The sequence below is a fragment of the Oreochromis niloticus genome, linkage group LG14 (assembly GCF_001858045.2).
Source record: "Oreochromis niloticus isolate F11D_XX linkage group LG14, O_niloticus_UMD_NMBU, whole genome shotgun sequence".
NCBI classification, from domain to species: Eukaryota; Metazoa; Chordata; class Actinopteri; order Cichliformes; family Cichlidae; genus Oreochromis; species Oreochromis niloticus.
Genome location: NC_031979.2, coordinates 14,480,776 through 14,491,613, shown reverse-complemented (window position 1 = coordinate 14,491,613; position 10,838 = coordinate 14,480,776). Strand labels below are relative to the sequence as shown.

The window sequence follows — 10,838 nt, the reverse complement described above, 5'->3', positions numbered from 1 at the left end:
ATAAATTACAGTATATATATGTAAGACACTATAGAACGTTATCCAGATTGACTTTTTCTATTTGGACTACAACTACCACAATTCTAATCGATAGCTTGGTCTTGGTACTTCCGGGTTATACGTGCTTGAGTTCCCCGCCTTTTGAGTATAGAAGCAGTATTGTGAAGACGTCGCCTTCACAATAATATCACTGACGTGGTTTCATTTCAGACAGTTTTTCGAGCTTCTCGGAGACTTTTCCTGAACATGGAGTTACCTTTTCACATTTGAGGCCGCTTTTACCAACAAGTAGTCGGTCATGTTGCTACCGTCTGACGTCGCTCGGCTTGTTTTGGGTAAGTCTGGTCGTCCATAGCAGACGAGTAGCTGTGGGGTTAGCCAGCAATGACAGTCGAGTGTAAATGGGTAGCTTTAGTCTCACAGCCTTAACGGTTGATTGGGCTGCAGTTGGAGGGTAACTGTTACTGCTGACTAAGGTGCTACTAATGTCCTTCCGCTAGGGTACCTCCAAGAAGAGGGGCTGTCAGCTACAAGCCAAGCTTTCATTCATGAGAGCCCCAACCTGAAAGAGTATGCCGAGCACACCACAGGAGATGGGACTATTCCTGCTTGCGTTTTTGTAAGTGTGCCTTCCTCCCTCTTGTAAGCCGCCTCCACAGCCTGAACTGTCATGATGGCAGCTGACTGCATTTCTGTTTAATCTTTCCTCACACAGTCCATCTTTGGGAAGAGCCTGACGACCATTTTAAATGAGTATGTAGCTGCTAAAACAAAAGGTAAGCCATCCAGAGGATGTCTTTAGTATTTTATAACCGATTATTGTTCATATGTCATGGTTTTGTTGCTGATGATTACTCATATTTTCAACAGAGTCTTGTCATGAGGTTCCCGTCGTGATGACTTCATTGTGGAAAAAGCTGGATTTTACACTCAACCAGATTAAGTAATGAGCTTCACTAATAATTGTGTGATAGCATAGGATGCATTGGGCTGATTTTGAAAAATGATTTCATATCGTTTTCTATTGTTGATTGGTATGTTGTTGTGAGACGAATCATAAACATCTGCTGCTGTGTTTCTCAATGCTAAAACTTGGTGCAGTGAATTAATATGTGAATATTTTTCTGCATCTTTCCTTAGGTCATTGCAGAATTCCCCTGCTATATCAGCATGTCAGAGAAGTAAGTTTGTCAGGTTGTTTGTTGTTATGTAATGGGCTAATACGTGGTGATGTAGCCGAAAGCATCAGGTTTAATGCATTGATGCATTTATGTAGAAATATACCTATAACGTAGGAACAGAAACTGTTTGAAAAGGGACTTCCCTAATCATGAGCTTATTGTGATTATAGTTGCCTGTTCCTAAAACCTCAGGAACTGGCATGTTACCCAATTAACTTCTGAATTGTCTATACATCAAATTGGGAAATTGGCACCATGATTACTTACAGTTGTCAAACAGTGCCTCAGCGTTCAGGTTTTATATGTAACCTATTTACTTATCAGCTTCTGTGTGTTGCAGCACGTTCACGTGTTGGATTGGCAAACATGGCTAGACAGCGGGTCCTTGCCGTGGCTTCTGCGGGTGGTGTTGTCTGTTCATCGGTTTCTGAGACGAGCACCATCATCAGCCCAGCGCACACCTCCCACAGCATGCTTGCCCACTCCACCCCAGTGTGCTACAGTGGTCTGAACAGCAGACCAGCATCTGGCAGTGGCACAAGCCAGCATATTCATGACAGCAGCCGATTAATGACTACACCCAGTCAGTAATATAACACACAACTGAGTACAAATGCTAAAGTAAAGTGATGCTAAGATCACAGCTTTTTAAGGAGATAGCAACGCTCTATGAGCTCATTATTCATTTAATGCACACATACTAACTAAGTATTAAATGTAGTTTTTAATAATAAATATTCAAACTTGTTCATTACAGGGGATTCACCCGTGCAGATCATTGTTTCAGAGCATCGGCTAAATCCAGGCCCAATGTCTCCTGGTCGAAGGAAATGGTAAGAATAGTTGTTAATGCTTTACTATAGGTGTTATTACATAAACATCTGTCCAGAGTGCTAAAGACAGACTAATCTAAAGTGGATGGAAAAATTAGCTTTCATTGTACACAAATTGTGCATGGACCTTGCTGTTACAATGACTTTACAGTACCACTGAGTAAACCTTTCGCATTGCAGAAAATGTGACTAATGATTGCAGAAACAACAAACATGTACTTGGTGTGTTGCATAATCCAGAATGTTAATGATTCAGTAGCTTTTCTTGCTAAGGATTCGTCAAACTTCACAGGGTGTTTACCGTAAAATGAGAGTTGTGATCCTGAGCACAAAAAAAATACATCAGTTGGGGATTGTGTTGATTCAGTTCTGACCAATCTAGAAGGAGTAGTGATCCTTCTGAACTGTGGATGGAGAGGACATCAGATGCCATGTCATAAACTAATCGGTCCTTTGGCTGGTTGAGCTAAAAAAAAATGCTGATTGTAGTGAATTTCACATGACATTAATCAGTCACAAGACTGTGTCACTGTTTATCTAAATGACTCAATATCAGTATGTTGTTCCTTAATGTGTGTACACACTGGAAGCAGTCCGCAGTGATATAGCCATCAGAGACCATAGAAAGTGATATTTGGCGACTTCAAGGGACTGCGACGAAAAGAACATGCTTTTGATGCAAAGTGGGCAGGACCGCCGATAACCATGTGTACTCAACCTGGAATGTTGTCTGTGCTGGGTCACCCCAACTTGATTGATTAATTAGATCTTCAGCATGTGATATTTCTGTTTAACAGTGACTTTATTGTGCTGTTATTGTTATTCCCATGGTTTGTTTAAAATGTTTTTCTGTTGTCTTCAGGGACACCCCCAGGAAGAGAAGTGGTGCTCTGAGTGGCTCCAGTGCCCCTGGCAGATCTGCTACACCTGCTGGCAGCAGCAGTGCAGAACCCCAACCTGAAGAGGTTGTTGATGAAAACTTCCCTGTAAGTATGTCAGTAATGCTAGGTTTCCTAATCACAGAGACAAGTTAAAGACTACACTTCAATCACATATTAACAAATCCACTGACATTGTTGTTTAAAACCTTGTTGATCTGCTGAATGGTCATATATCACTATGTGTCTCTAGATACAAAGAAAAATTACTTTATTGCATCAGAAATGACATACTCTCTGTTTCATCTCACTCTTTACAGCAGCTTGTGATACAAAACGCACGTGACAAGATACTGGGTGACAGGTCATTACAAGAGAAGCTTGCTGAAAACATCAACAAAATCCTTGCAAAGTAATTAACGCAACAGGACTCTTCATTTTGTGTGCACTTGGATGTATTGTGCACAGTTTTTGATAATGACTGTGCTGTTTCCTACTCTGTTTCATCACTACTATCAGTGAGCCAGTGCCCCAAACATCAAAGGGTTCTTCAAGTACAGTGGAGACAGACCAGTCTATAGATGAAATACTAGGATTACAGGTGATTTATTTTTCTTTTTTCCTAAAATTTAGCTTGTAGTGTTTTCACTTTTTCTGTGTAATTTACCAGTATTCACTCACGTATACAGGGGGAAATTCATATGAGTGACGACGCCATCCATGACATTTTGGAGCAAACTGAGTCCGACCCAGCTTTTCAGGCTCTCTTTGACCTCTTTGACTGCAGTAACTATGACCTCATTTACTTTAATGTCTTTTCCTTTAAATAATGGTTCGCAACTGTCTGTAACAGTTTAACTAAAGAACTATTGTAAGACTTTTTATAAATTTATGTTTGCAGATAAAACTAAATTCACAGATGGAGAAGCAGGAGATGGCGATACGAGCAGTAGTCCAGAAGAGACCGATACTGCTGGACCTACATCTGCAATCAGACTCCTTCAAAATATTGATACAGGTAGTCTGTCATAATCTAAACGTTGAAAAGGCAGCATAAATGCCTACAGGAAGTCTGGAAGGGGCTTAAAGGTGTAAGGCTTAAGCTTCTTGAGCTTCTAACAGTTGGTAAACTGTGTAAAACAAAGTCAAAAATTGAAAAGTACGTATAATTATTCCTAATTTAAGAACTGAAATGAACTGGAGGAAAATACTAGCCATGACAAAGAGGTGGAGTGCACTTTCAGACAATCTCTCCTGCAAGACGTTCATGGTGTTGTTGAGAATGGTGGGGAAAAAGAGAGTGGTTGTCAGCTGGTTACAGGAACAGCCCTGCCACTTGGACTTCATAAAACCTGGAAACATCAATAATGAAATTATAGTAAAAATCCAAAAGTTTTTCCAAGTTTAAATAACTTTCTATGAGAGGTCGAGCATTTTATCATTTCTGCTAACAATGGAGACAAATGAATAGTTGAACTCTGTTTCTATTTTCAGGTGCCACACACAGTGATTCACCTGCTTCAGATACAACACCAATGACGGTGAAGACGAAACCTGGGCAAGAGCGAAAGACAAGAAAGTCCGCTCCTCCAACACTGTTAAAGAAAACAGTTCTTGGTCCCAATGGCAGATCATCCAGGATTGAAAACAGTTCAGCCAGACTGATAGTGAGTCAAGGGGATCCCCGAGGTGTCTCAAGTGCTCCAACAAACTCAAACAGAAAAGAAAAAGATCCAATTTTCACTAACACTGTCAATGAAACACCAATGGATATTGATGAACCACTGAATACACCTCCCCCTCCTCCTTTGGACAGTTTGGCCACTCAGGAGCCTCCCACAAAGGACAGCACTTCTGTCTCACCTGTCTTTGGTGAATCTTCCACAGTCCCCTCGCCAGTGGACTCTGGTGCTTTTCTTGAGCCAGAGGAAACATTGGCCTCAAATATGAACAACCAACAAGAACCTAAACAATCACAAGAGTTTAAAGATCAACCTGGTGCAGCTGGAGCATCATCTTTGCCTCCCGAACAAGTTCAGCTGAACATCACTCCAGCGCCCGCCGCTGACCTACCTCAAATATTAGTCTCAAACAGTGGAGGAGATACTCTACCAGTGTCTACTTTCTCAGTAATATCAAAATCTGTCTTAAAAACATCCTCTTCTACAGATGCTACAGCTTCAGCAGCCTCACCCTCATCTGCTTTTATTGCTGCCCCATCTACTGCAACACCTGCCGCACCAACGTGTGCTTCTACCACTGCGAGTCCAAGAGCTGCACATGCCTCATTCACAGCTGCCTCACCCGCATCCTCGTCCTCCTCCTGTGCCCCCGTTGCCCCTCCTCCTGCAGCTTCAGTTGCAACAACAGCTGATCTGTTAACCACAAGCATCCAAAACACAGCTGCAACAGACTCCAGTAATGTCATGTCTTTGAAAATAATCATAAGTGATAACCAAGATGAAGGTTCTTCCAGTGACACAGCCTTAAACCAGGCAATTTCCAGCATTTCTGGAGACAAGATTCCCACCATTTACGTTTCCTCCCCAGCTAAGTCGGTAGGATGCCCTGAAACTCCAAAGGCCAACATGGATGAGGTGGCACAGGCAGTTAGTGGATTACAAAGGTCTGAGGCATTTGCTAGTCCTCTGAGCAGCAAGGCTGGAGCAGTAACTGCATCTCCACTAACTGGGACGTCACAGGCCCAGCAGAGCTATATAATTCAACTACCCCTGGATGCCACTAACCCTGCCATCCAAGGAGCCAGCTATTTCCTTGTAACAGAGCCCCAATCTACCGAAGCTGAAGGCAGACAGGTGGTGCTGCCTGCTGGTGTCTCAAACAGACAGCCTTTGCCCACAAATCAATATGCAGTGACAACACCAACTCGCTCTACAAGTTACTCCACTGGTAAGAGACAGAAGGCTGCAAAACTGACATAATTTTCCACATTATTGCACTGATTACAGTCCAAAATATTGAAAGTAAAGTTTTTCTGGCAGAAAATTGCAGGGACATTGTGGTTAAGCATAGTTTTTGTTTGCTTGTTTGTTTGTTTGCTTGTTTGGTTTTGAGTTATTAATGGCAACAAGGCATGTCCCCATGTTTAATCCTTTTCCTTCACTTTCAGTAACTTTCTCAGTATCATAATTATCAGACAATGACATCTGTGCTCCTGTTTGAAGGGTCAGCACTCGTCCTGCCATCACCCGTGAAGCCCATGATGCTTCCTGTTTCTGTTGTAGGACCGAATCCTGTGGGGAAAGTGCAGATGGTGTCCAATCAAGTAAGATCATTTTATTGTTAGTCGGAGCATGTGGTTTGCGGTTAAAAGCATTTCCTTTCTTATCATTTTAACCAGAATGATGGAGTGAGAAAAGCTTTATTTGTTTATTTATTTTTTGAGACACTTTCAGACCAAATTGGCCACTAAGTAGGGATGGGTATCGTTTAGGTTTTATCCGATACCAGTACCAAACCGGTACTTTTGAAACGGTGCCGGTGCTTAAACAGTGCTCGAGCCGGTGCTTAAAGAATGAAGAACACAAACTTTGTCCAAAAACCTCTCATGTTTAGCTGTTTTTTTTGTAAAAAGATAACAATGTTAGCCTTTTCTGCAGCTATAGGGCATATATGGTCTCACTCTTGGCTGGAAGCAGTGCTTAAACAATGGGAAAACACAAACTTTGTCCAAAAACCTCTCATGTTTAACTGTTTCCCACTTTTTCTTTGGTCATTTTAGCCTTTTTGGCCAGGGTGAAGGGAGTATCTGCCATCAAACAAGAAGACAGCCGCATGTAACTACGACGGTGTTTGCTAGTTCACCTTACATGCATTAATGTAATAATGTTGTTAGCGTACTCAACGTTAATTACACTTGAACAACATTAAGCTACTCACGCAGAGGAGAACGGCTGCTGCTGCCATCATCATCCGTCATCATTTCTGCTACGCTGACAGGGCTAGGGGCCAGGACTCTACTCTTCGGGTTCTTGGGGGATGTTGCTAACTCCACGTCCGATAACAGGCAACCCACCCGCAGTAGATGTGCATGGTGTGAGGTCTTGCAGCAAGCTGTCAAACACGGTGCATTTCTCGGCTTTTAAAAAAACGCTATGCGTCGCCAGGTGTTTCATCAGATTTGAGGTGTTACCTCCTCTGACAGTATCACAGTATCAGCTTAAAGCACTTGTTGCAGGCTGCTGAGTTTGCATCTTTTGCTGTGAAGTACAGCCAGACTTTTGATCGCTTTGCCTTGGGCATTTTTAATCTGTAGCTCTGCTCTAAAAGAACGTACGTACCTGGGCCCGCCTACTACGCTTGCAAAGGTAAAATGATTGGCTAGAATCCAAAGTGTATGACATCTCAGTAAAAAAAAAGCACCGAAATAAAGCACCGAAATGTGCGCTGCTTTTTGGTCTGGTTACTACCGTTTATGTCAGAACCGGTGCCATAATGATACCGGTACCCATCCCTACCACTAAGTAAACAAAACTGTCCAAACTTAGCCACTCTCAGGTCAATGTGTTAACTTTATCTTATGTGCAATGCAAACTGGTAAATAAAATGTATTATACATTGTATTTCAAAAGGATAAACATACTCTAACCTTTACATACTGTTCATATTCTATGCTAGTATGGCTTGGGTCAGTTTTGACCCAGTCAAGTGTCTGTTCAGTTTTGAATTGGAGATCTGTTTTATTATTGTTTATCCAAGACTTTCTGTAAGTAAGACATTCTGCTTCTGCTTCTTCACATGTAAACCACATTAACCCATTCATTGTTACATTTACAGCTTGTTGCCATACAGAATCCTGTATCAGTAGAGCAGACAGAAACTGTCCCGTCCAAAACTCCCACCGTCGCAAGCAAACAACCTGCAGCTGCTGGTAAGTTAGAGGTTAACCTGCTTCTCCATGGTGAAGATGTATACTGGCTAAAAATTACATGGTATCCCTTTTTGAATGCATCTTTGCTCTGCATAATGTTTTAATTTCACGGCCTCATTTCTCTAACTTCCAGGCACTGAGAAAAATCTGGGCAGTAAAGTGGTTCAACCTGTATCAGCTGGAAACACAGACCAGCAGGATGCAGCAAACGGTGCCAGTCACAGGAGAATTTTATGTTTTGACTCTTCTGCAGACGTTCAACCACAAACTGCTAAAACGACTACAACCAGCACAGCCATGACTGCAAGTACATCCCCATCACCATCTATCCAGCAGACTGAGAAAACTAATACAGAGTCCGTTGTTCGAACAAGACCAACTATCCTGGGTGGCAACAAACCCAAGAGGAGGGTAGAAACTGTCAGATGTTTAGCAAGTCCGCAGGCTGGAGTAAGCTTAGTGAAGGAGCCCTTTTCTTTACAACAGTACCAGAAAGATTCTGCTAAAAAGAGCTCTCGCAAGCAGGATCATAACACCCACAAGCAGGAGTCTCAAAGTGCCAGTACCAGCAGTGCTGATGCTTCAAAAGTTGAGGCTGGAAAAAAGTCAGAATCAGAAAAAAGATCAATATCTGTTGAGAGGAAATGCAGTCAGGATGCACATAAAGATAACTCAAAACCTAAGGATTCGCATAACTCCAGGTCAGAGTCTGATTCTGCACTGAAATCAGGAAGTAGGAAGGACAAAGAGGAAAGCAGCAGGAAAGAATCTGCAGAGAAGGTGCCTTTGAAACCACGTGAGGGACGTACAGAAAAGAAGACTCCCTCTCAGGAAATGCCAAATGTCACAGCTAACAAGGAGAATGAAATGAAGGGTAGCATGCAAGAGCAACAACAGCAATCAGCAGCTTCATCCTCAGCATCAAGAGACTTGAGCCCTCCAGCCGTCACTCAGCCGGCATCTCAGAGTCAGTCCAAAGTTACAAAAACACCGTCTAAAACCAGTTCTCTGGCTAAACAGGCAGCTGAGATGCTTCAGGACATTCAAGGGCTCAAATCTCCCTCAAATCCAAACAAAGTGCTTGGAGCAAGCAGTTCAGACCTTCCTGGAACCGGCAGTAAGCAGGAAGCACCTGCTGATTGTCCCAGGACTCCTCAACAAAATGGAAAGGGTAAAGACGGAGAGGGTACTCCAAAGCATTTAATGCCTCCCAACACCCCAGATGTACCTGGCTGCAGCCCTGCCAGTGAAGCCGGCAGTGAAAACAGCATTAACATGGCTGCTCACACACTCATGATTCTTTCACGTGCTGCCATCGCCAGGACAGGCAGTCCACTGAAGGACAGTTTGCGTCAGGAGGAAATAGGAGAAAAGACGCCTACTAGCTCAAAGAACTCAAAGAAACGCAAGCAACCTATTTCAGCATCCAGCCCCCCTCCAAAGAAAGAGTCAAAACGATCTCCCACCAAAAAGAAAGACCGGGTAAGTACAGCAGCATGGTTTTTGTCCACTCTCTTTTTTCCTCTTTATTTTGTATTCAACTCTTTTGTGTTTTGTTTTGTGTAGTGATTATCAAAGGTGTGTGGACACCAGATGAACTTCCATTGCGTATCAGTCCTTTTTACGGTGTTTATTATTTATATATGGTCTCAACAAGAACCTAATCTAATTTACTAAATAAAGCACACTTTGTTATTGCCCAAGTACTTCATGGTCTCTTCAAAACATGCCTATTTGGTACGATATACTCTTCCAGTATGATGAAGGTGGAATGAGGTGCTTGGGCAAGTACACAGCCAGTTAACTGGGTCCTAACATCCTGGCATCCTGTGCGATTGCCGGTCTTGCCTGTTGGCAAGCTATGTGACTGTTTTGAAAGCGTGACAAAGTTTCTTGCCAAATATGAGGACCACTCAAAGAATCTTGACACTGCACATCTTTGGATCCTCCAGTATTAAACCTGCCAAGTGTAAAGTAGATGTTGAGTTGTTAAGAAAAGCAAAGCAAGTAAAGACAAACACATACACATGAAGGGAGATGTTTGATACCTAGCTCTGTCATAAAACTCTTATTTATTGCTTTCATTTTATTTGCAGGAAAGGAAGAAAATTATAGATTATTTCCCTGAAGACTTGGATGTGGATAAGTTTCTGTCTTCACTTCACTATGATGAATGAAACCGGACACACCAACAGGAAAGGACTGTCGTAACTTGTGTTACAATCCAGAAATAGAACAAGCCACCTGATAACACAGTACATCTGGTTCCTGTTAATAACTTTGCCTGAGACATTAAAGTTGAAATGGATTTTTCAAAAAGTGTGGGAATTTTGGCAAAAGCCTCTTTCCTCCAGTGAAGGTGACATGGATCATGATCATGTTGCAACAGTAGCAAAGCAATCATTGCACTTTCGATTTTTTACGCTTTGTACTCAGTAATGAACATGAGGACATAGACTTACATTCTGACTTCTGTTGTGGAACAGTTTTGATTTTGGGCACTTTGACAGAGTGGGTGTGTGTTAATGGTCGACTCAAAGAATTGCCTTGGTCAATATTTGACTCCTTTGATAAATACCGACCTATTTGACATCTGACAGGTCGGTATCTAAAATTACACTTTGGAATATGTTTCTAGCAGAAATTTTTAAAAACACTGAAGTATAGCTCCTGTTTTTGAGTTGAGAAACATTTTATTTGAAAAATAAAAAACTAATGTGAATATAAGTTTTAGTAGCATATACATGTATATTTCTTTTTTTTTTTCAGAATCAGATGCTTTGTTGAAGCTGTTCAGATTTGTATACTTGGCTTCATTTTAATAAAACAAAGAAAATCATGGTTGTTCTTTTGTCTACATTTAAAGCCATACTTACTAAGTCTCTATAAAGACTAAAAGAACAAGTTTTTTGTCCAGTGTGAATGTTGTGTGAAGGCTGGGACAACACACCACAGGATGATTAGGAAATCTGGAGCTCTGGAAAGTACAAGGTTTGCATCTCATACAAACATCAGTAACTTCAGAATTTTTTGTCAGTGTTGTCCTTCGATGGCT

The 10,838-nt window shown here is 41.8% G+C and overlaps 1 protein-coding gene across 2 annotated transcripts; it reads left to right on the top strand.

Annotated features, from left to right (window-relative positions):
- The first annotated feature begins 109 nt into the window (after positions 1 to 109).
- Positions 110 to 10,622, top strand: npat (nuclear protein, ataxia-telangiectasia locus). Of its 2 annotated transcripts, none has more exons than XM_005474549.4 (17): positions 110 to 335; positions 501 to 619; positions 716 to 776; positions 871 to 943; positions 1,141 to 1,181; positions 1,522 to 1,764; positions 1,939 to 2,014; positions 2,877 to 3,000; positions 3,213 to 3,304; positions 3,412 to 3,493; positions 3,582 to 3,678; positions 3,794 to 3,910; positions 4,387 to 5,802; positions 6,078 to 6,178; positions 7,690 to 7,783; positions 7,917 to 9,265; positions 9,880 to 10,622. In XM_005474549.4, exons 1-17 carry the CDS (start codon positions 299 to 301, stop codon positions 9,958 to 9,960), a joined length of 4,203 nt encoding a protein of 1,400 aa, XP_005474606.1. In that variant the 5' UTR covers positions 110 to 298; the 3' UTR covers positions 9,961 to 10,622. The 2 variants fall into 2 exon arrangements, with proteins under 2 accessions (XP_005474606.1, XP_013124832.1); XM_013269378.3 differs by having other exon boundaries at positions 3,216 to 3,304; positions 9,880 to 10,102.
- The last annotated feature ends 216 nt before the right edge of the window (positions 10,623 to 10,838 follow it).